Below are 27345 nucleotides of genomic sequence, written 5' to 3' on the forward strand. Positions count from 1 at the left end.
TACACAGCTGGAAACACAAATTTTACCACAGAAACACGTATCAAACTAACAATATGTCTTTATCCATGCTCTCAAAATATTAAAGCGTTGTGAATACTTCGTAGAAATGTAAAAAAAAAGTCATGAATAGATATACTTCTTATTACAAAATCTATTAAGGTTATTTCATGCATTTTGTTGGTATAGCAATCAATAAAACAAATATCTATAGGAACCGGGTTGTACGTTACAACTGGCCTATGAATAAGTAAAGTGCCTACCTTTTCTGGATAGGCATCCAAGTCCTCGTTTTCTTGTTAATTCTCTCTTCACCACAACTTAGCACCATGCGCTTGAGCGCGCCATGCTCAACTCCAACGCTCTCAACTTCTAACTAACTACTACGCATGCGCCGTGACACGCTTCCGGGTCATGCAATGACCCCTCGGCACTACACTCTCCCCCGTTTTACCTTGAAGGACCGTGCCTTCTCGGTCGTGTCAGTGCCGAGTCCACTAAAGTCCACTTAAAGTCCACTTTCCTCCGTGGGAAAGGGAAAATTCCCGCCTGTCCCCGTGGGACTCAGGGGATAAGTGCTTGCAGTGATGATGGGCGTCCCATCAAAACCACTAATCCTGGTCAGGTCGCACCCAGCCTGACCACACCCTCGCCCTTCTAACCATCTGGGCCCCTTTTCTCCAGGTATAAACGCCGTGCGTTATCCCTGGTCTGGCGCAACACTTCTCGCCATCGCTCTCCCCGGATCTCCGCCACTAACTTGGCCACGTGACCAAGCAGAGCTGGAGTGGAGCACTTGTTCCGTTGGATGTTGAAATACGGAGCATCCGTCTCCAAGAGTAGTCTTTTCAGGGGCAAGGTTCGTAACATGTCATGCGCCTTGGCATTGACAGGCCCCTCATGTTCTGCGAAGCGCCCGTGACGCCTAAGTATACATCCAATTCTTCAGCCCTTAAGCTCGGCGTATGCAGTCTTGGCATTTGTACTTGTTAATGCTTAAGGCATCCGTGGCCGTCACATTAACACATGACCCGTGATACCACTCCCCGCAGTAATCACATTGCAGCATAAATCTACCCTGCCAGGGTTGACGGCAACTGCAATATACCCGGTCATCGCCCCTCGCCGTGGAGTCGGGCACTGGATTCTTCCTCCAATGTTGTATCCACTGGGGCACCTCCTTGTCTCGACAAGGCTTCAACCTATCGTGGTTGGTCACAAAGACTGCATTCCGCACCTTAACGCGGAACAGGTTTGAACTGAGCCGTGCTACAATTAAACCTGGACCCCTCCATGGTGGGCACAATTTCTTGCACTTCCCCTTGGCTGCCGCGGTATCCAGCACATACACCGTATCTCCCACAGCATACGGTCGCTCGAGTATCCTTAGATCATAGTCCCTCTTCATTCTTTTAGAGGCGACTCTCAGTTTACCCCGAGCCGTCTCGTGGGCTTCCATCAGATCAGCTGCCAACCGTGCGGCATAGCTATCTGAATCTTCAAAATTGATGCTCCTCCGTGGGAACATTAAACCTGCAGGTGCGTTCACCTCCCTCCCCAACATTAACCTGTTGGGAGTGTACCCCGTCATCCGGTTTACAGATGCCCTAAGTGCCCCGGCAATCTGTTGTAGACGCAAGTCCCAGCCGTTCTGGGCCTTCTCCGTGAAGCAGCGTACCGCATCCATGAGAGTGCGGTTATAGCGCTCTACCTGGCCATTGCTGGCCGGCCGGTACGGCGTAGTACGGGCCTTGTGAATCTCGAGCACAGAACACACTTCAGTGAACAGCTTAGATTCAAAATTCCTCCCCTGGTCCGTGAAAATCTCCAGAGGGACTCCAAACCTGGAGAAAAATTGATCTATTGCGGCCCGTGCCGTCTCCTCCGCTGACTGTGATGGTAAGGGGATACATTCGACCCATTTCGTAAATTGGTCGACCATCATGAGTATGTACTCATTCCCCCTGGCAGTCTTCGGCAACGGTCCCAAGAAATCTAAGTGCACCCTCTCCATAGGCGCACCTGCCTGGAATTGTGTCAGAGGCACTTTTCCCTGCCTTGCAGATTTCTTATTCTGGTTACACCGTGTGCACCCAGAAACGAAGTTTTCTGTCGCTCTTCCCATCCCGTACCAATAGAATCGCTCCTTGAGCCGATCCTTGGTTCTTTTCGCTCCCTGATGGCCTGATGATGGCAGGCAATGATGTAGTCGAATGGCTTCCTGTTGCCATGCCATAGGTAGCACTAACTTTTTATCCTCAGTCTCAGGATCACACCTGTATAGCAGACCCTCTATGATGATAAACAAATCCCTATCCAGCCAATAGGATTTTAAGGCCTGGCTGCCTAGGAATAAGGTGGACTGATCAGGTAGCTTACCACTTTCCAAGCTCACCCTGATCACACTCAGGTCTGCATCCGCCTCCTGTGCTGCACGGACCTCCTCCACCGAATAACCCCAACTGGTGAGTCGTGAAGACCCGTGGTCCTTCACCTTGACCTCACCCTCTGCTTTTCCCTCTTGAAGTGTGGATTCCTTATCACACTCCACCGTGGGAGGTTCATCCTCAGGAGTTATCGGCGCGTCGCCTGTATCTTTAGGCCCGTGGCCACGTGCACGTCTCCGAGTAGTAACTGGAGCTACTCGTGGTGTTTTCCCTTGACCCCAGGGAATCTGATCTAACACCATCTGTAAGACCTGGAACTCTAGTGTATCCGTGATACACTCTTCCTCTCTGCATACCTCACCGAACACCGTGTGTTCAGAGTACGCATTCACTGGATCCACCGTTACTGAGCGAACCGTCTTGCCATCGTTGTTTTGCTGACCTTCTGAAATTTCAACGCTGTGGATATCCTCCGTATCCCGGTACGCACCCTGTGCTAGCGGAATAACATCATCCACTTCCTCCTCGAAACCCACCCAATTCTCGTGGGCTCGCCTGCAATACCCGCATCCACCACATGGTAGAGCATCTAGCCGCCCCCTGGTGCCTGCTTTGCACTGCCCCGTGTGAGTCGCTCTAGACAGCGCGTCCGCATTCCCATGTTTGCGCCCAGCGCGATGAGACAACACCATGTCGTACTGTGAGAGCTCTTCCAGCCATCTCGCCAGCTGACCCTGCGGCTCCCGAAATTTCATCAGCCATCTTAAACTCGAATGGTCAGTCCTAATAGTAAATGGTTTCCCCAATAAATAGTACCTGAACTGTCGGGTGAATCGTACCACCGCCAAGAGTTCCTTGCGTGTCGTACAATACTTCCTCTGTTCCCTGGTTAATCCATAGCTACCGTAAGCTATCACTTTCTCCTGGCCATCTTGTACTTGAATAAGCTCTGCTCCTATAGCAAAGTCACTTGCGTCTGTATCCAAAATGAACTCTCCGTCCACCGTGGGAACAGAAAGAACCGGGGGAGATGTTAATGCCCCCTTTAATGCCGTAAAAGCCCGTGCTTGTTCCTCACCCCACTCGTAACTCTTTCCAGTTACAGCGTACAGGGGTGCCGCTATCTCACTGAAGTTTTTAATAAAGGCTCGATGGTAATTAGCCAAGCCCATGAATTTCTCCACATCTTTGGCACATGTTGGTGTAGGCCAGTCCGTGACTGCCTTAATGTCATGATCAGACATGGAGAGCGTCTCTCCTGTCACTATCCGTCCGAGAAATTCAATCTCCTTCTTAAAGAAGATGCATTTCTTTGGCTTAAGCTTCAGCTCGTAGCTGCGGAACCTCTCAAGGGCGTCCCTTAGGTTCTGTAAATGCACATCAAAAGTAGTACCGAGTACCACTATGTCATCTAGAAATGCCAGCACAGTTTTCCAGGACATTCCACGGAAAACTAAGTTCATTATCCGAGCATAGGTCGCGGGCGCCCCGCACAGACCAAATGCCATACGCACATGCTCATAGAGACCATATTTCGTAATGAAAGCTGTCTTTTTCCGATCCTCTTCACGTATGGGCACCTGCCAATACGCAGAGTTGGCGTCCAACTTAGAAAAATACACATTACCCGACAAGGTATCCAAACAGTCATCGACTAAGGGTAATGGGAACACGTCCTTAGTGGTCACGGCATTCAACGCACGGTAATCGATACACCACCTCACAGAGCCATCTTTCTTCCGTATTAACACTGGCGCCGACGCCCAGTCGGAAGTTGACTCCTGAATCACTCCTGCCTTCAACATCTTCTGTAAATGGGCTTCCTCCTCGCCCACAAAGCACCGTGGCGTTCGCCGCATTCTCTGCTTTATCGGAAGAGCAGTACCGGTGTCTATCTTATGCTCAACCAATGTGAAGTTTCCTAAATCAAATTCGTCTCTAGCAAACACATCCTGATACTCCGTGAGTAATCTCGCTAGCTGAACTTTCTGCTGATCGTCTAATTCTGCACTGGATTCCTCATACACCTGCTTTAAATGAGAAGGCACGCGTCGCGCCTCATCATTGACCTCGTCATCGGTCCGTGCCGTGACTGATTGCACTGCTGGTGGTATGCAGTGAATGACCTCCGCCCCAGGTGACCTGCCACCCTCCCCTTGGTTACTAGGGAAACATAACGGATCCCCCAGGGGCTCCCCAGACGTTATAATACCCGCATAGGTAAAAGCCCGCCCCACTTCAGTACCCTTACGCAATAGTCTGTGCCTCTCACTGGGATTTATGAGGACCATGATGGGTTCAGACCCCCCATTACGAATAACCCTGGGAGCAAGGAACTTACCAACACCCCCCACCTTTGGCTCTATAACATAACTAGGAAGATCTACATCTAACTTACAGGCCACCCTGGCAGCGGAGTAAGGGGGTATCACCTGACGCCGTGCGACAGTGACCCTGGCCATCTGAGGTGTTCCCTTATCTGAATTAGCGTCTAATGTCAGATACATGCCGTCAAACTGCATCACTCCTCTGCCGACATCCACTACTGCCTGTCCTAAGTCCTTCATAATGTCCATTCCCAGCAGCATATCTTGTTCAATGGGGGCTACGTATAGCCTCACAGCATACCACTTATGTCCAATCTTTAACTTAACAGGGCCTGCCGTGAACCCCTGCATCACCATTTCCCGACCAGCGGCTAAAAGCTGTACTGAATTCAACCTCTTAGGTTGTTTCTTAAGACTGTTGTAAATGCGGTCTGAAAGTATCGTAACTTGAGCCGCTGTGTCCACTACAGCATTCACAGCAATGTTTCCCACTTTCATCTGAAGTGAATAATCCGCCACTGTTCCGATTTGTCGCACCACTACCATGGGAGCAGGAACCGTGCCCTGTATTCCCCCTGTGGTAGCCTCATCTGCCCTAGTTGGTGATTCAACGTGACCCGTATCACGGTTGGGCTTGTCTTGGACTAGTGCTGCCCCCTGTCGAGTAAATTCTGATTGCACACCCTGTACCTCCGTGGGTACAGTGCACTTAATATCCGAAACTGCTGACTCCTCTGGTACCCTGAGTTTCTTAATGGGCTTATTTATAACATCTGGGCCTATGAATCGCTGGGTCGAGGGTTGGCCTCCGGCCTCGACCCGGTGGAGTTTCCCACCTGCGGGCACTCCCTTGCAATGTGCCCTTGCCGATTGCACTTATAACACAGCACCGAGCTTCCAGTGCTGCCCCGTCCCCAGCCCCGCTGGTTTCCGGGTGCGGCTCCGTGGCCGTAACCGGTAGATGACCTCCTACTCAGCTCCTGGCGGACATCTTTCAACGCCTTCTCCATCTCCTTGATGGTGTCCCTCATCTGTTCCAGCTCTGGAATGTTACCCTCTGCTGCAGGCGTCACCTGGTTGGCTCGCTTGGCTCCCGGGCGCAATTTCTTTCCCGCATTCTCCATAGTCACTCGCATTTCCCTATGCATCTTAGCCAGCTGCATCGCTTCCCTTAAGGTGGCTGGCTGTCGCATATAAATTGATTGACCTGCCTCTGAATCAATCATGCCCGCGCAGAACCGACTTACAGCCTCCGACTCCACGAATGTCCTAGGTAACTGAGCATACGCTTCAGAAGTCAGACGTAGCACCCTGACTCCCCATTCATCCACCGTTTCCGTCTCGTCTTGAGTAGCGTTATGTAGCTGCGACCGGACCGTAGCCGGTGTGTCCGTTTCTCCGTAACAGGTCTCCAATTCCTCCATGAGACCTTCATATGAGAGCTTACCTAGCCTGCGTGTGACGTTCACACAACAGTCTAGGGCTTTACCCTTCAGGCAGAGGCATAGTGCATCCAGGGACATGTCGCGATCCCAATCCTCCCTCTCTGCCTGTCGTAAGAAAAGCAACTTAAAAGCAGCCCAACTTCCGTGTCCGTTAAAAGTTAAGCTCTTAGGAGGATTGACCTTCCTCCTCTCTATTGAGTCTTGTTCTGCCCCTAGCTCCGTGAGCCGTGCAGTCCTCCTCGAGGCCGCGCCCCGTTTCAATATAGGAGAGCCCTGGAATACAGGGTGTTCGTCCTGGCTACCTCCCTCCACTGGGGTGCTATGATACACTAAGTGCCCTGAATTCGATCCATTTCCCACCACTGGAGATCCGTGATCCCCAGGGTGTACGTCTGGAGAGCTGTGACTTCCAGGGTGTTGTACTGAGAATCCGTGATTCCCAGGGTACATGGCTGGAGAGCTGTGATTTCCAGGGTGCGGTACTGAGAATCCGTGATTCCCAGGGTACATGGCTGGAGAGCTGTGATTTCCAGGGTGCAGTGCTGAGAATCCGTGATTCCCAGGGTGCATGACCGGGGGACTGACACCAGGTGCCATTGGAGGGCTATGATTCCCAGGGTAACCCGAATAGCTGCCACCACCCCCCGGGCCAATAGCATACCCCTCCCCCCGGACATCCCCGGACATAGGAGTCTCCCTTACAACGCCCCCCCCTGGACTAGGTGTAAACAATTCAGGGGTATAAACAGCCCTATCCTGACTCCCGGGACCTAATGCTACCCCACCCCCCATGGGGCTAGGTGTATACGGAACATAAGGACCCCCCTGCTGAACCCCACTATTTACATTCTTAACTACGTTTTTACCTGGGCTCCGTTTGACAAGTTGAGGCGAATTCGCTCCCTCCAGTCCACTATCCTCGAATAACCTCTTCGGCACCGTGGCCTCCGAGTTACGATGTGCACTCATTTGACCCTCACAGCCTCCTAGCTGCCGCGTGCCACCTCCGTGAGGCGCACTTTCGCTATTGAAAGCGTTGCTCTCCTCCTGAGCAGAAAATCCAAAGAACAGTCCTAAAAGAAACCGGAAAAATCTCCATAGCCAGTTTCCAGATCCTCCTGTCTCCTGCACCTTCCTTTCCCTGAGTGAAACAGCCGTGCTGCCCACACCCAAGCGCTGATTCGGCTCAAAGTCCACCATATCCAGCGTACGAGGAGCCAGTCTGCAGCACAAAGCACTTTCCACTTGCTGCACATTTAAATTTCCAAATTGTTCCCTCAATTCGGCTATTTTGAACACTTGGTCTTCCGTGAGACCTGGAGTCCGCATCAACTCATTCACATTTGCATAATTTATGAAAATCCTGGCGTGCGTCGCCATTTTGTTTTTTCCTTGGCGCACGTGCCGCCGAAAATTCCAGAAAACTCCTTAAAACTTGTAAGAAACTACTGTAAAAACACTCTAAAAACACTCACCAGACCGTGCTGGGGTTTCCTCATATACAATATATACAACAATAAACATTAAAATGGTAGGGTAGCGTGCCTGAGTGCGGAGTTCAGCTCCGTGGCTGAAAAACTCCTCAGCAGAAAAATTCGTAACTTTTCTGCCCAAATGTGGCACAAATCCGGCCCGGCTGCCACCAATATAGGAACCGGGTTGTACGTTACAACTGGCCTATGAATAAGTAAAGTGCCTACCTTTTCTGGATAGGCATCCAAGTCCTCGTTTTCTTGTTAATTCTCTCTTCACCACAACTTAGCACCATGCGCTTGAGCGCGCCATGCTCAACTCCAACGCTCTCAACTTCTAACTAACTACTACGCATGCGCCGTGACACGCTTCCGGGTCATGCAATGACCCCTCGGCACTACATATCAAACAAACAGTGTGTCTTTATTTGTATTCTCAGAATATTAAAATGATGCAAAGATATGCTTAATACTACCAAATCTATTAAAGGTCATTTCGGACGATGCCATTTTGTCTACTTCGACTCACACGGCCAAACTGTCAGGTGGCCTGTCCGACCTTCAGCCAACCAAATACCTCGACGCCCTTGTCGACCCTTTTTTCGCTACAGAAAACCTGGTAGCCTACGTGCTTTGTACAGAATGTCACTGAAACTTTTCGGGCGATAATCGCTGGCGTCCGCCAGCCTTTCGCACAATTGTAAAAAGGTGATATCTCCATGCCCAATATCAATGGCATACCAATCCAAAACGACGGCACCCGTTCTCTTTATGACTTTAATTGTCGTGTATTTTGTAATCCTAGAGATGAATTTGACGGCAAAGCGGCCACATTTCCACGTGGCGATAATACGCATGCGCAGAAAGCTCATTTCCTGGCAAATTCAATAACGACGTTTGCGACAACCGCCTACGTTGGGGGCTGGGGGGGGGGGATTTTTTTTTTTTTCGGAGAACGGGCGAAAATCGGTGCGCGCGCAGGATGTCATCCATAAAAATAAAAAAGTGTGGCCTTATTAGAGATAATGCTGCCATATTAACAATACATCGGGGTTAATTTTGCTAATTCGAGATGATAAAGCAGTAGGTCTAGCATTGTGGGGGGTGGAAACTGTAATCTGTGACGGTCGGGATCACGTCACACTGTCCACCGAAAATGCCAGACCACAATTAATAGAAAAAAAAAACTAGCCATAATCACCAACGTTACATGGTCACATCATATCCTAGGAAGTGTTACAGTACAATTATGGAAACCCTACTTAACTAAGCCAAAAGAGTAACTAATGCTTTTTTGTGTGCGTGTGTGTGAAACTGGGGCATGGGAATATGCTTGAAATATTTACTTCTAATTTCAGTAAAGAGGCAAAACAATGACTGTATTTAAGGAAAAACGTAATTAGGGTTTTTTTTTGTTGTCAACCATGCCAATATCTTGCTTACAGTTGCCTGCAGTACCGACGGCATTGTTCCACCTGATAATAATCAGGCTTGTGAGGGGGTGGGTGGGAAGGGGTCAAACACACCACCCTTTTGGCCAATTCATTTTGGGTTTTACGGTACCAAGGTGTCGTTTATTGAAACCTCTCACATGAATAACATAAATGATAGAATTCATGCCCAATAGAATGAGAAAAATCACAAACAAAATAGAATAGAAGACTTCAACGTTTAATTATGAATTTTTTTAACAATCTCATTCGTCTCCGCTGACTTTTCTTGTCAAGGTCTTCTTGTGCAATAATATAAACAAATTCTAGTTCTTCGATCTCCTTCTCCAGGGTCTTTTTATCACACTCAATTATCTTACAGCAAACATCAGTCAACCACAAGTAAGACCTATGCCTGTGAGCCTCTTTCAATCCGGGATCATTATACAGAACATAACGCTCATTAGCTCTCAGCAGTGTTTGTGCCAAGTCTTGCAACTCATTCATGGTAATCTTATCCTTGGGGGCAGTTTTACCACCTACAGTTGACAGTATGGCCTCCTGCATTTGTCTCTTCCTTGGCACAGAGCCACAGTGTTTTTTCTTCCGGACTCTTTTTCTACTGTCCTGTGAGGCAAACATATCCACCCCACTGCCCTCCTCTTCCTCCTCCTCCTCCTCTGAATCCTCAGCCTCCAAGGCACTGGATATGGTGAAGTCAGACAGACCCTGTTTCTCCAGTTCTTCTAAGAACTCTGCATCCTCTATCAAATACTTCAGACTACAAACGCTGAAGTCTTTTTCTTTACAAGTGTCAGCTGACCCAGTGGTCAGTTCTGAATGCCTGATGGACGCAGGAGAGGTTAGAGATGGGGGATCAATGGTTGGCTGAGGATTCGTTAGGTTGAGTCTTTCCATTAAAATTGTGAATGGCATCTGAATGGCCTCCCTAGCTTCTTTACGCAGACTTTTCCCTAAAATAATAATAGGAATGATGAAAGGGAAATTGCCATTGTAAATTTTATATAATTTGAAATAACTCCAGACTTGTCAAAAACCTTTTATTAAAAGAACTTTATAGTACATAAAAGGCCTTGAGGTCTATCATAATTCTAACATAATAATAATAATAATAATAATAATAATAATAATAATAATAATAATAATAATAAAGGTTTATGTGGGATATCATTTTACTGACATACTGGCATTGGTTAACTTGCATTCATTTCCAGAATGGCACACACACAGTGGCACCCCACCCAAACCACTTTGCTACACAGCAGTCAATGGCCATTAAACATATATCCAACCTTTCACAGTTCTCAATGTCTTTAAGGGATTAAAAAGCCTTATGCATCTAGAAATTATTTTTTTATTTCTTAGAAATCAATATAAACTTAATGGACTTTCTCTGAATCAAAATGCCTTCAAGAAAGACACTTTCTACCATAAAGCTAATGCCACACAACCCTGACTGGTGTCTTCTTTCTATGTCAAAGCATGGCATTTTTTGAAATACTAATTTAAATTAACCAAGATAACAATTTGCTATCTCACTCTTTCTACTTCTTAAGGCAGAATTTTAACACTTACTTTTTAGGTTTCTCTGCCCACCAAGTTGTGCTCCCTGAATCCTACAGTCGTGATATGCTAGACAGCCACTTATATTGGAAGTAAGCTGAACTTCTCTGAAATGGATAAAAATTGTCAACAACTCTGGTAAATATACAGACACCGAAGTGTACAGTGTGCATACAATATATGGCCATGGTCTTTGTTGCAATAAAGAATGTAGTTTATAAAAACCAAGAGGCCTTAAGGTAATTAATGTGCAATAAAACTAAATTTTCTATATTTATTCATTCTTAATTCTTTTTTATGGTAGATAAACATTTAAATAAATACACAAATTAAGTGGCCTTGAACTTGAACTACGCCATAGTCGTTGTTAGTACCTTTCATTACTAGGCAGAGAAAATGTCGACTGTTTGACTGACAATTTTTTTTCCATGTAGTGCACCCAGTCCTCCCATATAAACAGAGGCTGCTCTGGAAAAGAAATCCAAATGTGAAAATATTTAGACACATAAATCTGAGGTCAATGCCTTTCACACCACGTGCTGGATCAGTGCTCTTGCACTCTAGCCTACCTTGCTCACCGAACAGAATCAAATAACTATATTCAGTAAAGAAATGTGACTCAACGCTGTGAAAGCACCTATGCCAGGACAGGTGACATTTCCTTAATCAACAAGCAAACCTGGATTTATTAAGTTACTTGAAAATTTTTGTAACTTCTCCAAATTTCTTTTTTATGAAATGCAAATTTTCAAAAGTGTTCATGTAGAAACATGATAAGCAGTTTAAAATATCATCTTTGCCTTTCAGAGCTGTACGCAAGGAGGGTTCAGGAGATTTGGAGAGAAAAAAACCTTTTGGGTGGAAAAAGTCCACTCTAAATCCGACTTTGATTTATGATTTATGCCACTTTACAAGCTGTATCCACTAAGAGGTAAAAGAAACCCCTCACTGAAGGCCTAAGGTAAAACTCACTTGGTTGAAGTATGTCTGATAATCTTGTAGCATACCGAGACAATTCTCTGAAAAAAAAACATTGCTCTTTATTTTCATTTTTTTGTGGTGAAATGTAAGCATTTAAGCAGTTGAAATTATGTTTCACGGAGAATAGAATTTTATGTTAAGTTTTTGGACTTAAGTGCGTTTCATAATTTTGAGTGTTGATTTCTAATGAAATGATACATTTTACTAAAAGTTAAGTAACAAAATAGCCAGTTATATATATATAAAAAAACTCCTGAAGATCTGACCAACCTTTCTGTGTGATCATCAAGTCCAAGTAATAGTTTAAGGATAATGACTATGTATGCCATGGCAACAGCTTCATAATTGGGAATGCTGTGCTTTATACTCCCTTTGCCATTTTCATTCCCCCTGCAGAAAAACATATGTAATAGCATACAAAGCCTCCTTAAAGGGATAATAACTCTTCGTTTGGCCAAAAAATTAATTTTCCTGGAGTAAAGAACAATTTTCCCATACTTACCAATTGTTAATGAATCCATTTTTTACATTCAAAGTAAGTCCCTGGTTTTTTTCTAAAAAGTTTGGTTTTTTGTTAAAATCTCTTAAGAGATTATAACAGAATATAGCCATCAATGGAGGTCACGTGGTTTGAAGACAAGCTCAGATAGCAGAATAATAGCTATAACTGCTGTTTTTGTCGTAAAACAGAATATATTATATTTCTATGAGTTATTCACAATGTTTTTATTGTGAAATATAGACCTCACACGAAGAGTTATTATCCCTTTAATTAAAATCATATTGTTAAAAGTGTAATGGCAACAGTTATTTTAAAGGGGGGAAAGGGGGGAAAGGGAAACAATAAAAACCAAACTAGAACTAAAATGGAATCTTGAAGGAAAATTCAAGCTCCTAGGTATAAAATACGACTTGTCCAAAGACGATATATACCATGAAAACTTCTCTGAAAAACTTCATAAATACAAAAAAGTACTCGATGATTGGTCCTTTAGAACTTTATCCTTGATAGGTAAAATAGTAGTAGTACGAATGATTGCTATGCCACTGCTAATACAAATGCTCACAGTTTTACCAACTCCCGAGGAAATCTTCTTCAAGGAATTAGAAAAAATAACTTTTGCTTTTATTTGGGGAAGCGCAATTGATAAAGTAAAAAGATCAACCATGAAAAGAAATACGAAGAGGGAGGACTGCGTGCTCCTGACTTTAGGCTATTAGCAAAATCCCTAAAAATTACGTGGGTAAAAAAGTATCTAAATGATTATCATAGCAGCGCATGGAAAGTACTTTTGAAGAAAAACCTAGAAAAAATTGGGGGACGTAATTTTTGGTATCTCACGAAAAATGGCCTTTCACAAACAAAATTTATTTTCAATCCATTTTGGAAAAACATTATATCTGCATGGGCAGAATTACAAGATAGCCCCGCAGAGTCGACAAGCGACATTTTATCACAACCTATTTGGTATAATGAAAACGTGAGAATTAATGATGTCCCCTATTATTGGAAAAGGTGGTGTGATAAAGGTGTCTTTTTTATATGCAATTTGATTAATGCCTCAGGCGAGTTTTACACTATAGATGAGATGAATGCAAAATATTAATCTAACTTTAACTTTCTCGAACACTTAAGTATAAGAAACTCCGTACCACAAAATTGGAGAAAACTAATTAAGGCATATGGTCATAACATAACAGAAGCTAGAAACGAAAACATTTCACTGATTCAGATGAATGAAAAAGTATCACAGGTATTTTATAGATTGTTCCTTAAAAAGACGTGCCCCAGATATCAGAATCACTGGGAGTCCACTCTGCATTACCATAGCGACGATGATATATGGGGGGCGATTTTTGGGGCACCGTTTGAACAAACCGACGATACTCGACTACAAGCCCTCCAGTTTAAAATTAACCACAAGATTTTTTGCACAAATTCTTTTCTATACAAAAGCAAACGAAGGGAGTCAGCAGAATGTACCTTTTGTCATTTGTCAAAAGAAACACTGAAACACTTATTTTGGGACTGTGTCCATGTGCAAAATATTTGGACATGTTTGATCAGAAGTTTGAAAAAACATTGCGGACTCACGATAGAAAGAAAACTAGAATATTTTGTACTGGGTACTCTGAATAAGCAATTGCCCGGTATATATCTTGTCATCCTTCTAATCAAAAAGTATATTACTCTCTGTAGGACAAAATTGGAAATCCCAAACTGGAAAAGCACAAAAACATTTATAAAACCATATAGAGATATAGACATGCATTCCAATTATTTACGGACTGAGAAAAAAAGATTAGAAATCACAGAGAAATGGGTAAACGTGAAGCTAATTTTCGAAAATTAAAACATGTGGGGTTTCCCATTCTGTCCATTAAAAATGTAATTTATATTAAGTCTACACTTTGTTTCTCTTTTCTTCACACTAGTATTTTTATATATCCATATATTTATTTTATTACGGCTAAAAAAAAAAAAAAAGCCTTGTATCTTAGACTTATTAGCCTATTGTCTACCTTTCTGTAAATAGTGGTTGTAAAAAGTGATAGTATACTACATTTTTATTTTTTATACCTTGATAGAAATGGCAAAGTCACAATGATAATACTATGTAGTTGCTCCAAATGTGAGAGGCATGTGTGTGTGTATGGGAGTGAGAGGTTTAGTTAATTATCCTAGTTATTATTTAGTGTATTTTTGGTATATTCTGGAAATAAAAAAAAAAAAAAAAAAAAAAAACAGTTATTTTAAGCCATCAATTTTGAACTCCCAACAAGGGGGTACATGAAGTTTATTGTTTATTGAAACCCTGACATTTCGTCTCCTTCACGTTACTTATGCCCCAATTCAGCTGATTTTAGTGTGCATCGGAAGGCACGCCAAAGCAGTGCATAAGTAAACTCAGCACCTGTGCTACATTTCATGGGCTCATGTGAAACTAAGAACCAAGCCAAGTTATATACTTACTTGGTTCAGATATTATTTTGAGTGCAATGTGAAAGAGAAAAAAAGAGGAAAAAATATCGTTATCAATGGACTCAATGTAGTTTCGTCTTGGGAGTTCAATGCCCTTGATCACAAGTTATGACACACCCACAATATGCGTGACATTTTACATTACATGCCAGAGAGCTAAATAAACATTTCAAAGCACTCCCTTTCAGCAAAAGCTGCTAAAACCATTATTTGTAATAATCATGTAATATCCCCACTGGGTCATATTTACTGATAACCCCAATCAGGCCAGTAACATTGATTCCACTGCCAAGTTTGAAGGCCAATGTCAGTAAACAGAGAGCTTACCTGAAGTGAACCTGCTTCAGTGTAGTTTTGTACAGGCGTCTCACCATAGCATGTAGCTCACCTGTTAGAAATAACAATAAAAAGTTAAAAAACAGCATAGCTGCCAAATGGGCCAACACATACATATATCAAAACTGATAGAATCAGTAACTAGTGACAGTCTTAAATGATAAGCAGCCAATACAATTTTCAAATGTAAAAGTAAAAATTTTCCATTCCCCCATAAGGCAATAAGAAGTTGGTACTGATATTACTTGTCTTAGTTTTTTAGTTTAAAATGCATGAACTATACAGTAATGCCTAGAGTTGGAACCTCAAGATGAAAGGCCAAGCACTCATTCATAGAAGAAGTCTATTTATTGTGAGAAAATTATTGCCAGACAATAATATTCAATTAGCAAAGTGGGAAATGATTTAGACTAATCTCACTGGCTTGCAGAAATATAAATAATTTTAATGTTAATAAAATATCCTGGGGTAAGGGGTATTTTTCTCTAACTTTCCAACAAAAGACTCTCTAATTTTTGATAGTATTTAGCACTGCATAGACAATGATAGTCTACTGACTGCGAGACAAATTTACCATGCTGTAACGAATGACAATATTATTCAATTAGCAAATTGCAAAACAATTTAATGATTTATTACACTGATTTGCAGAACTATAATTAATTTAAATGTTGAACATGATTTTCCTTAAAACTTCCTGTTAACCAACCAGATAAATGAGAAATCATTATCAAACATCGTGAGGAGCTGTCCTACCAGGTAAATTCATTTCCATGACATATCTACTCAGAAGAATATGCACATCCACGTCTGGTACGTTCTTGAGATCCAGAAACAAGGCCAGTCTACCAGTATTGTACCTGATCCTTTCAGCTGTGGGAATGGTCTGAAATCACCATTCATCACTCAATACATACATACATAGTCTAGACAGACATGTGACCAAGCAAAATACAGGGATGAGACTGCCATTTAGTGAAAAAGGTCTGAAAAAATGGTTTACCTCCCCAACCCCTTCTGCGTCGATCTCAAGAAAGGTATTTTTGGCTCCCAGAAAGTCAGAAATCCACCAGCAGTCTGACATATCTCATCCCTGAAAAGTATCACTTTTTAGGCTCCATTCAGAATGGTTGATCCAAGTACTAACTGATCCACCAACTAAATATGGCAGACCATAATTCAAAAGCGATGCCGCTGATTTCTGATGGTCTCCATGCCTCCACACACACTGTTGCTGCAAGGGCCAAGCAATTAAACCTCAGTGCAGATATTTAATTCGTTTAAAGATGCGTGTGGAGTAGGGGAGACCATCAGGAATTGGCAGCATCACTTTTGAACTGTGGTCAGCCATAATTAGTTGGCAGATCAGTAAATACTCGGATCATGCATTATGAAGGGGTCTTGGATATATATATAAATGTAAAATATGTATGACACTGTACTGAACTGTTTTGGGTGCTATCTAAATTTAATAACATTACAAAAAATTCATAATAATAAAATGCATGTGACTTCTTTACCAGTATAGTACAATGTTCAACTATAGTAATTATTATTGATAATCAAGCAACCTGAAATCTATTTATACATCAAATCTAGGCGAAAGACATGTAATACCCAAATTATCAAACAAGTGGACTATTTTTGTCTTTTTTGGACCTTTAATCACTTCATTAATCCATACTATAAATATATCTTTATGTCTTCTTTTGGCCTTTAATCACTTCATTAATACATACTATAAATATATCTTTATGTCTTCTTTTGGCCTTTAATCACTATAAGTATACCTATCTTCAGTGGGAAATAAACATAATAATTATCATGTTTTGAAGAAGACATGATAAAAAATGAGCCTAATTTGAAAAAAAAAAAAAAAAAAAAAACATAATAAAATGTACATCTTCAGTTGATATTCAGTTGATATACCATCACTAGGTTTCTACAATATACGTCACGTATGTACGTTTTTGCTAATTTATGATATTTTAAAATGAATAAATTGCAGAATATTATTTCACCTCAGTGGGTGTTGCACACTTCAGTTTGCCCTTTCCCCGTTTTCTGATTAACTGACCACAGGAATGTGAATGTTTTGTGAGTCCAAAGGTCAGTCTAAAGTACGATCATTTTAAGGATGATTACTAACCAAAACAATTTTTCAGTTAAACAGACTTTCAAGGCAGAGAGGAAAAAAAACTGCTGGCAATACTCCACGAGATGAACTTTCCATATTTTTTTCTTCATGCCCAAAGTCAGCCCAGGTTTTCATGGTTACTAGCCATGTGGTACAATTAAACCATGCGTCTGAAACTGATTCTTACCTTGCAACTAAAAGTCTGAGAGTCGTAATTCTGTAACTTAAAATCTGCTGGAAAGTATTTTGTAACGTTTACAAAAGGTATCCTATCTTCTTTAATCCACCTGAAAATATAACACAGGAACTTGGAATATTCACTTAAAGGGATAACAACTGTTCATTTTGGCCAAAAAAAATGAATTTTCCTGGGGTAAACGGCAATTTTCCCATACTTATCAATGGTTAATGAATCCATTTCTACTTTCAAAGTTAGTCCCTGTTTTTTTTTCTAAAAAGTTTGTTTTTTTTTTGTAATAATCTCTTAAGAGATTATTACAGAGTATAGCCATCTATGGAGGTCACGTGGTTGGATGGCTAGCACAGATCTAGATTTCAGATTTACTGCCATAACTGCCATTTTTGTGGTAAAATAGAATATATTATAGTTGCTTGAGTTGTTTACAATGTATTTATTGTGAAATATAGATATCTCACGAAGAGTTGTTATCCCTCTAACTTTTGATCACACTACTGTAGCACCTTTTTGACATTGCGTTCGGTTTTTGGATATATTTCACATTTGATTTTGAACATTTTTGACAACAGTGCACTGTGTCATGTACCACACCTGTGCAAGTGCACTGATTGACCCCCAAAACTGTCAGGTTCAGGTTGGTGGTACCACAACCCCCAAGGTGCTGCCACCTACACGTACCTCACAAAATCAGAGGCCACAACTTGACACTTGCTGTACAGTAATCCCAGATAGCAGAAACTTATAGTCAGGGTTAGAGTCATCTTCTCTATCCTGTATGTCGTTTTACTGTGCTACAAAAGACAACCAAACAGTTTAAACAGTGTACACTTTTGAAAATAGCTTCCTGGTGTTGGCATATTTACTATACAGAAAAAAATAACACTCACACATGCATGCATAAACAAATAAAATGGGTTATATATGGCCTCTTTGTATTCCCACAAATGAAACAGTAGCTGAATTGTTTGTAAATAATAACAGCTTATGCTGACTCATTACATCCTGATACCTAGGATCATTAGTCTTATCTAATATCTACTTTTAATCCCTAAGGTCATAATATTTAATACAGGCAATGATTTGTTACAATGTCAAAGTAAGTTTTCAAGACAAATCATTAGTGAGGTTACTAGTATATAATTAAAGCAGCCCTGATTGGCCCAATCTTGATCTATACTGTGTTAGTTGTTTACTTGATGTGAATGATGGTTACAATGATTGTGGTAATTTGGGATGGAGGACACATATTTATCTAAAGCACTAGATCTGTGCATTTATGTTTTCTGTCATACCTTGGCAACTCTTTTTGGTAAAACTTTCCCCTGTTCCTCATTCTGCTCCTCGCCTCCTTCAACCCTGTCATCCTCATCTTCCAAACTGGACCCACTCCCAGAAGACTCTTCCTCCTCACCGCCCTCCTCCTCCTCCTCAAGAGGGTTGTCTTCAGCATAAAACTCCTCATTCTGGAGGGTTTCTTGAAGTTCCTGGTAATTTATGTTATAAAAAATATGAAAATACTAATCTCATGATACAACTTTGTTGCAAGAATGTGTCAATTTCAAGAAAAACAAGATATTTTAATCTCTGTAACATTGACCGTCTAGCCTTATACTTCTACTTAAAAGAGCATGTTTAAACAAGACCATGATTATCAAAAATGTTTCATTACATCACACTCATGTTCACCCTTGACCTGTACTGCATGTTTACAGGTAACCCAAGACAACTTTCACCTCAAACAGACACATCTTTGATTGTCCACAAGGTCAAATAAAAAAAGACCAAAATTATTTTTTAAAAACTTTCATTTCAATATTAGAGCCATGGCAGCAAATTACAGAGAGAGAGAGAGAGAGAGAGAGAGAGAGAGAGAGAGAGAGAGAGAGAGAGAGAGAGAGAGAGAGAGAGAGAGAGAGAGAGAGAGAGAGAGAGAGAGAGAGAGAGAGAGAGAGAGAGAGAGAGAGAGAGAGAGAGAGAGAGAGAGAGAGAGAGAGAGAGAGAGAGAGAATTATAATTAATACTTTGTGTAAATCAGCCTAGATTCTAATTAAAATCTCTTAATTATAAATTGACTCAATTACAGAAAAACATAAAGGTCAAATTTAACAAGAAAATCATAATACAAACTAAACTAATAAGAAGGAAAATGAGAAAGTGACAATCAACTGAAATTAATAAGAAGCTAAAGAGGACGTGATAATTGAAGCCCTGAAGGCTGATGAGTGTCACCTGCATACTTAATGGCAGCAAATAACAAAAAAAAACAAACAAACAAAAAAATTAATACTCTAGGGGAATGGGGCTAGAATCTAATTCTCTTAATTAGAAATTGACTCAATCACAGAAAAAACTTAAGGCCATCTTTACATCTTAAAAGAGAAAATTATAATAAAAACTTTAATAAAAAAAAGGAGAAAGTGATAATTAAAATGAGAAGTTCAGAAAAAGAGGATGTGATAATTGCAGGCTTGCAGATTGATGAGTGTCACGTGCATACTTACTGGTTCAACTATTCTTTCTTCTGGGGTCTTTCCATCATGGCCCTGTGACTTACACCATGTTTTCCTGTATCTCCGGGGTTTTATTTCTGGGTTTTCAAGTGTAGCAGGATATTTGTCTCTATAAAACAGAAATGAATGAAGAACTGACATGGAACAGACAGCTTCATCATTATCTTAAAAAATTGGGTTTGGGGTTTCTTTATTTTAGTTTTATTCATTTTTTATTCTGTTGCTATATGGTTCACATCTTAAGAACCTAACCTCACCTATGCCTTGGATTAACTATTTTCTGAGGATTTCTGGAGATTTCTGTAAAAGCTATCCCAACCTTGGACAGATATAATGCCCACAGCCGAAAAACGATGTCCTGAAATGAATTACAGGTTTTGAGATAATTTACACAAATAGAATGCATTTCCTTCAAACGACTACAACAACACATGCTGCACGTGGAATTCACATCAATAATGACGACAGAGAACAGTGTGATTGAAGAAACTAGGATAGATACAGTGGTATAATGGTAATAAACAAATAATAATAAATACACAAGCCAAGTTCCATTGATGTGAGAACACTTTCATGAGCTTTAAGGAACCAATCAGAATGCCCATAACTGAGCACGCCTCTTTCTTGAAACCAATGAGTACAGATTCCATGAGGCTTAATGGCCCAATGAAAAACCACAAACTTGAACACACCCACTTCGTTACCAACACACACGAGCCTATGAATGCTACAGTAACCAATCAGAAAGAGGATGGTTGAACACACCTTTTTTGGACTATGTGAGAATGTCAGCTACATTAGAAGTATATCAGCCAGTAAGAAACTCGTGTTTTTACACACCTCTTTTTGTTATAACTCACAGTTGACATCTATCCTCTGCTCTACAACACTGAGAGCATTTTTTAACAACTGAAGACATCAATCATATGAATATCAATAATATTTGAGGTTTGTTTGAGAATTTTGTGGTTGCTTTGAAGAGCCCCATTTTCCTTTGGCATGTAATTTCAATAACTTTTGTTGTCAATGAAATAAATCCACCCATCTGTGAAGAACATAATCCAACGAAATCAGACACAGCCATGCGATAGACTTTGTTACCTGAAGCTGGGCTGGAGCATTTAGACTTATGAAAGATTTGACTTGTTCTTTTATTATCAATTGGAAAGCCTCTGTAGTCGACCATGGTCTTCCTCTGTCAACTGAAAGAGTAAAGAAATAGGAACTGGTATTCACTATCACTTATAAAACAAGGCAGCAAAGCTGTCAAATGTACAGACAAAAACCAGAAAATAAAAACGCAGGAAATAGGATACTGTCAATTCTGATGAACTAATGTATTATGCTTACTGTAACTGCATAGCCAACATCAAATTCTTATTCTGCATAACATTGGATTAGGATGAAAGTAAAATGTGTATCAAGCATTAGACTAAGTTCCCATACCTAAATCAATCTAACAGGATTAATCCAACTCCAAGGGGTTTCTCACTAAATTGCTTTCAGTTTGAGAGTCTTAGGATTCTGGCATGCCAGTTTCAGTAGGCGTGACAGACAACTAAGCCACTTACATTGATTGCAATTTAGCGAGAATTCCCATGGAGATAGATCGATCCACAGTTAGCGTGATAGGGTCTGGAAATATTCCCTAAGGTGTCAGGTTGATAAGAGTTAAATTTTGGAAATGCCAGAATGAGGTACAGTGAAAATTACACACAAAAAAAAATTGCTTAAACTCATAATATATATATATATATATATATATATATAATTAATTTTTTTTTTTTTTTGGCTGTATGTCAATCCTAAGAATCATTCTTGTAACATAACAAAATACAGAAAATGTTACAAAGTAAGAGTACAGGGCTCCTGGCAGATGGGAGTGATAAGTCACAACTTGAAAATGCCAGTATAGCACTCTATAAACCTGCATTGCCTCCAAAACAGAAAACAATCACACTGGTTTTCAAACACAAGCTGCGCACTTCTGTCTTATGAAACTTTTCACTTTCAGTATCGTAAGTAACATGGTTTTCCCTTAATTGCTATCCTGGCAGCAGTGTCCAAAATAGGGTTTTCTTCAACTTTCATGCAATAAAACATAATACTTAACAGCATAATGACCATCAAATTTTTTATAAAAAAATAAAAGTATCATGAATATTCAGAAAATGTGATTTGGGAAGGTCTTCAAGGCCATGGAAGTTCAGAGTCACACTTTCAAAATGCCAAAATGTAAACAAGAGATAACTGTACTGAAATGATTTTCTTTCCATTTTCAACACCTTTTTTAAAACAAAATGATCAATAAACTGTCATTTTTAAATGTTCAACTAGGAAAATTGTTGACATAGGAAAAATATCAATAAAACAATTTTCAATTTGCTCCATTTGCAGATGCTGAACATAGTGAATGATTAAATCTGACAAACTGCAATGATGAGTTCCTTTCCATTTATCATACTTTATTACACAATGCACAATATTATAACAGGTTTACCGTCATTTTTATATAATCAACAAACAATATTGTTAAGAAGCAGAAAATGTCAAAACAACACTTTTACATATCTTATTAGTTCCATAATGAGACTGTTAACATGCCTAAGAATTAAATCTAAAGAAATAACAATTATATACAAAAATACAGAAAATGCACAGCACTTCTGGTGGATGGGAGTATAAAATCACATCTTGAAGATGCTAGTGTTTGAAAAATAATTAAAAAAAATTTTTAAATAAAACGTAAAAAATTCCAATAAAGCTGCTATTCAAACTTTTAATCTAGCTATATTAACTTGATATTAATAACCCCACCAAGTTTGAGAAAAATAAAGCACTGTTATGCATCTATAGCATGTTGGCATAACACATTCTTTTTGTTGTAAATTATTTGCAATGTTAAACACCATTTATCTGCACAATTATCACCAAATCCTAATTTTGTGACACAGTTAAGAGAGCTAAACCTATGGGACTTTACAGGGAAATCTCAAGGAGTGTTTTATGTAATCTCATTTAATGGCCAATTGAAAATTAATGAGTAGGCAAGTGACTTTATAGACCTTAATTTAATTAGTGATCACCCAAGGGACAATTTTAAAGACTGCTATCCATACAGTACCGTCATATAGCACAAAGGTGTTGCATACATGCTGAAAAAAGTGAAAAACAGCATTACTTCCCTAAAAATGACCCGATCATGCTGATTTTCAAACTTGACCTGCGTATTATGAATATTTATTAGTTCTGCAAGTTTCAAACGAAAAGGTTAAATGGTTTTCCACTTATCATGTTATCAGTGTTGCATATATGCTGAAAAAAGTGAAAAAACAGCATAACTACCCTAAAAATGACCCGATCATGCTGATTTTCGAACTTGACCTGTGTAATATGAATATTCATTAGTTCTGCAAGTTTCAAGCCAAAAGGTAAAATGATTTTTCACTTATCATGTTATCAGTGTTGCATATATGGTGAAAAAAAGTGAAAAACAGCATAACTTCCCTAAAAATGACCCGATCATGCTGATTTTCGAACTTGACCTGCGTATTATGAATATTCATCAGTTTTGTAAGTTTCAAGGGAAAAGGTAAAATGGTTTTCCACTTATCGTGTTATCGGTGCTACATATATGCTGAAACAAGACAGCACTGTTCTGCAATGGGTTTACTTCCATTTTTAAAACACTTTTTTAACATAAAACAAAATAAACAGTTTTCTACCATTTGTATATGATCAACTAAGAAAATTGATGAGATGAGAAAAATATCAATAGAACAGTGTTAAATGTCCAATTTCCTCCATTCTGAGATAATGAATATAGTAGATGATTGAATCTGACAAACTGCAATGATATTTGTTTATTTCCATTTTTGACACTTTATAACATAATACACAATAACAAGTTTACCATCATTTTTACATAATCAACTAACAATGTTATTAAGATGCAGGAAATGTCAAACAAACACTTTTACGTATCTTATTAGTTCAATAATGAGACTGTTAACATGCCTAACAATTGAATCTGAGGAAATAAGAAAAAACAGCATAACTTCTAAAAGAATGGCCCGATTATGCTGATTTTGGAACTCAACCTGCGTTTTAGTTAGTTTGACTACTCCTGTGAGTATAATGACAATTGGCCTATCTGTTTTTCTTATATTGTGTTATTAGCGTTGCATATATGTTGAAAGAAGTGAAAAAAACAGCATAACTTCCCTAAAAATGGCCCGATCATGCTGATTTTCGAACTTTACCTGCGTATTATGAATATTCATCAGTTCTGTAAGTTTCAAGCCAAAAGGTAAAATGGTTTTCCATTTATGGTGTTATCGGTGCTGCATATATGCTGAAAAAAGAGAAAAAATAGCCTAAATTCACTAAAAAAGACCCAATCACGCTGATTTTCGAACTTGACCTGCGTATTATAAATATTCATCAGATCTGTAAGTTTCAAGCCAAAAAGTAAAATGGTTTTCCACTTATTGTGTTATCGGTGCTGTATATATGCTGAAAAAAGTGAAAAAACAGCATAAATTCCCTATAAGTGACCCGATCATGCTGATTTTCGAACTTGACCTGCGTATTATGAATATTCATCAGTTCTGTAAGTTTCAAGCCAAAAGGTAAAATGGTTTTCCACTTATCGTGTTATCGGTGCTGCATATATGCTGAAAAAAGTGAAAAAACAGCATAAATTCCCTATAAGTGACCCGATCATGCTGATTTTCGAACTTGACCTGCGTATTATGAATTTTCATCAGTTCTGTAAGTTTCAAGCCAAAAGGTAAAATGGTTTTCCACTTATCGTGTTATCGGTGCTGCATATATGCTGAAAAAATTGAAAAAACAGCATAAATTCCCTATAAGTGACCCGATCATGCTGATTTTCGAACTTGACCTGCGTATTATGTATATTCATCAGTTCTGTAAGTTTGAAGCCAAAAGAAAAAACAGTTTTCCACTTATCGTGTTATCGGTCAAAGTGCACGGCGACGGCGACGGCGACGACGGCGACGGCGACGACAGACGCAGATGATGGCTATATGTACAGACACATCTGTGTCTGTACATAAAAAGAATGTGATACATACATGTATTATCCCATGAGGAAGAAGCAAAAAATGAGTGTTTTTGCAAGTTTAAAGTATATTTACATCAGACATGCTGAACTGCACAAACTGTGTGCACAAATAATAATCATTCAACAGGAAATGTCAAGAGAATTATAGCCCATTGTACTTGATTGTGGTTACATTAGCGAATGCTTGGAGACCTACCACCTTCACAGCCCAGGGGATGGACAGGAACATTTATACAAAAATATTTTTTAAAAAATCTTCAATTTTTGTGTAACCATCTTAGAAAAAACAAACAAACAAACAAACAAACAGTTTCTTAAAATGGAAAATAAATAACCTTTCTTTTTCTGTTTGGCTGTCTCTTTTTGCTGTGAACTTGATACAAGTAAGCTGTATGACTGGGCTCCAAATTCTTCCTCTGCTTCTTCTTCTCTAAAATCCTATAGTAACATGAGGATAAAAGTTTAAAATTGACAAAAAACTTTAAATGCAGGCTAAAGGGGGCTTTGATATTTCATAATTTGGACGTATATATGTGGAATATTTAGCTCATGGCTTAATGACAGTGGTCACACCTGACAAAGAGCATAGTAACAATCAGTTATATTGCAAAACATATCAAAGTTGGAGGCAGCACTGGGGTGACAGCATAATAGAAATTTTTTCCACTCTTTTTCTAGCCCCTTACCTGTGACTGTGTTTGGCAGTGGACACAGAAGTAGTGACCATCCATGTAATGGAAGTCACTTTCACCACAGGTAATACAGCTGGCCATTTTTATGGGGACTGAAAAATACATGTAAAAGGGAAAACTTTACTACACAACAATTATTTTTTAAGTGACAATGTGAATATTCTTGTTAGCATCCTGCAGTAAAAGATAAACACTCATAATAAATATGTACACACATGTTCATTTATATATGATTCAGTTTTCAATATATTTGGTATTCTTTATCAAAATGTCAGTCCCTATATATTTGCAGCACAACTGTTAAACCTATCAAGTTAATTTGTGTTTAATGGATCCTGTAATGATGCAACTACCTGAAAAAAATACACATTTGAAATGAAAAATGTATAAATTTGTTTCCAAGAAGCAATAAATATAGACTGTTTACTAATTAACCTTAAATTATGTGTCTGAGAGTCAGTCATGGGAGGGATTGAAAATACATGAGTATATCTATTATGGACAGCAAACAATCAGTTGTGCCAAAGTGAACACCCTTCCTGTACATTAAAAGAATATATGAAACAATATCTTATTTCTAATTCAAATAATGCTCATTGTTATACTTCCATTTTTTTGAGAGAGAGAGAGAGAGAGAGAGAGAGAGAGAGAGAGAGAGAGAGAGAGAATGTCCTGCATGCCTATTCTCAAGTCCATAAAGTATTTCACTGCCAAAATTTAAAGTGCCTTATAATTTATAAATAATGGCAGTTTTTTCATTGTCAGGAAGAAAAGGCAGCGTGAACCCGTTTCACATCCACCTGTAATGTCCAACAGAACTGATTACAGCAAAATTGACTGGCTTTTCAGCAGTGTGTAAGTTGTTGTTGTGAGAAGTAAGAAAAATATATGAAAGCTTCCACACTGGGGTGGACAGTTAGCTGAATGGCATTTGACAGTTATGTGCACCTGCATCTTTCATGTGATAGCAAATTTTGCACATATCAAATGTGTAAATAGGAATGCTCACAAGAACTTTTCTGCATCACATGTTCACCTTTACTCACCTGCTATGACAACTAAATGGCTTAAGTGAATATCAGGATCCTAGATGTACATGACCATGTACGTTCTTGGAGGACTGTGGTACTCAGGGTACACCACTGAATTTATGCCATTTGCATATCCCAACTTGGGCTGGTTAGAGCGGCAAAACTGGCGTCTAGAGCGAGATAAAACTGCTGAGCTCTGTGAACTAGGAACCAGTCTCACTGAAGGTGGAAAAAGCAGTCTGTAAATAATATTGCATACAAAATTAATTTAACATAGCTGCCCTTTCCGTCTCGCAACAAACTGACCTTAGAACTAAAATTTAGCATATCACAGTCCTTGTTTTATCCTCAAATCATTTCTGAAGCCTCCTCAGCTCCAGTTTCCATTGCGGGACACTGCACCCACCTTGCAGAAACGGACTAATATTTAAACACCACTGTCGCTTTTTAAGCACAAAATTCTGTGTTTTGAGAACTCTACTTTAAACAGCACAAACCACATATGCCTTGAAACATTTGGGTAACTGTATTTCTTTATTTTTCTCTTTTCATTCACTTGCTTTACACGCACCGTTCACAGAGTGTTCACATGCACCGCTTTGAGGGTCCATTAGTCAAGAATGCAATGCGGAACGACAGTGGCAAATATACTAAGAATAATCAAATTGTTGATAAGTTTATGAAATAATTTGAGCAAATTAAGCCTTAAGTAGTATTGAAAATTGAAGTATTCGATCGCATGACT

The 27345-nt window shown here is 39.8% G+C and overlaps 1 protein-coding gene across 6 annotated transcripts; it reads right to left on the bottom strand.

The window, feature by feature from the left end:
- Positions 1–9283: 9283 nt before the first annotated feature.
- LOC106151119 (TATA box-binding protein-associated factor RNA polymerase I subunit B) lies at positions 9284–27212 on the bottom strand. 6 transcript variants are annotated; one of them, XM_087001174.1, is made up of 17 exons: positions 27172–27212; positions 26616–26819; positions 25564–25661; positions 25213–25315; positions 20890–20990; positions 20046–20146; positions 19780–19897; positions 18571–18762; positions 17957–18069; positions 17267–17366; positions 15699–15828; positions 14934–14994; positions 11894–12013; positions 11615–11661; positions 11017–11110; positions 10655–10749; positions 9284–10032 (listed from the first exon to the last, which is right to left on the bottom strand). In XM_087001174.1, exons 3-17 carry the CDS (start codon positions 25648–25650, stop codon positions 9293–9295), a joined length of 2202 nt encoding a protein of 733 aa, XP_086857300.1. In that variant the 5' UTR covers positions 25651–25661; positions 26616–26819; positions 27172–27212; the 3' UTR covers positions 9284–9292. The 6 variants fall into 6 exon arrangements, with proteins under 6 accessions (XP_086857300.1, XP_086857302.1, XP_086857304.1 ...); XM_087001176.1 differs by having other exon boundaries at positions 26616–26839; positions 27172–27195; XM_087001178.1 differs by lacking the exon at positions 27172–27212 and adding an exon at positions 27098–27160.
- Between the last annotated feature and the right edge of the window lie 133 nt (positions 27213–27345).

The sequence above is a fragment of the Lingula anatina genome, chromosome 1, assembly GCF_051362555.1.
Source record: "Lingula anatina isolate TDL-2025a chromosome 1, LinAna3.0, whole genome shotgun sequence".
Classification (NCBI taxonomy): Eukaryota; Metazoa; Brachiopoda; class Lingulata; order Lingulida; family Lingulidae; genus Lingula; species Lingula anatina.

Bases quoted from the DNA above. Each gene is read 5' to 3' on its own strand.
- LOC106151119 (XM_087001174.1), bottom strand. From the start codon at position 25,650: ATGGCCAGCTGTATTACCTGTGGTGAAAGTGACTTCCATTACATGGAT. The intron at 11,662-11,893 runs GTTGGTCAGATC...TTTTTTTTTCAG, and splicing joins CTTGATGATCACACAGAAAG to AGAATTGTCTCGGTATGCTA. The intron at 10,750-11,016 runs GTACTAACAACG...TATCCATTTCAG, and splicing joins TCTCTGCCTAGTAATGAAAG to AGAAGTTCAGCTTACTTCCA.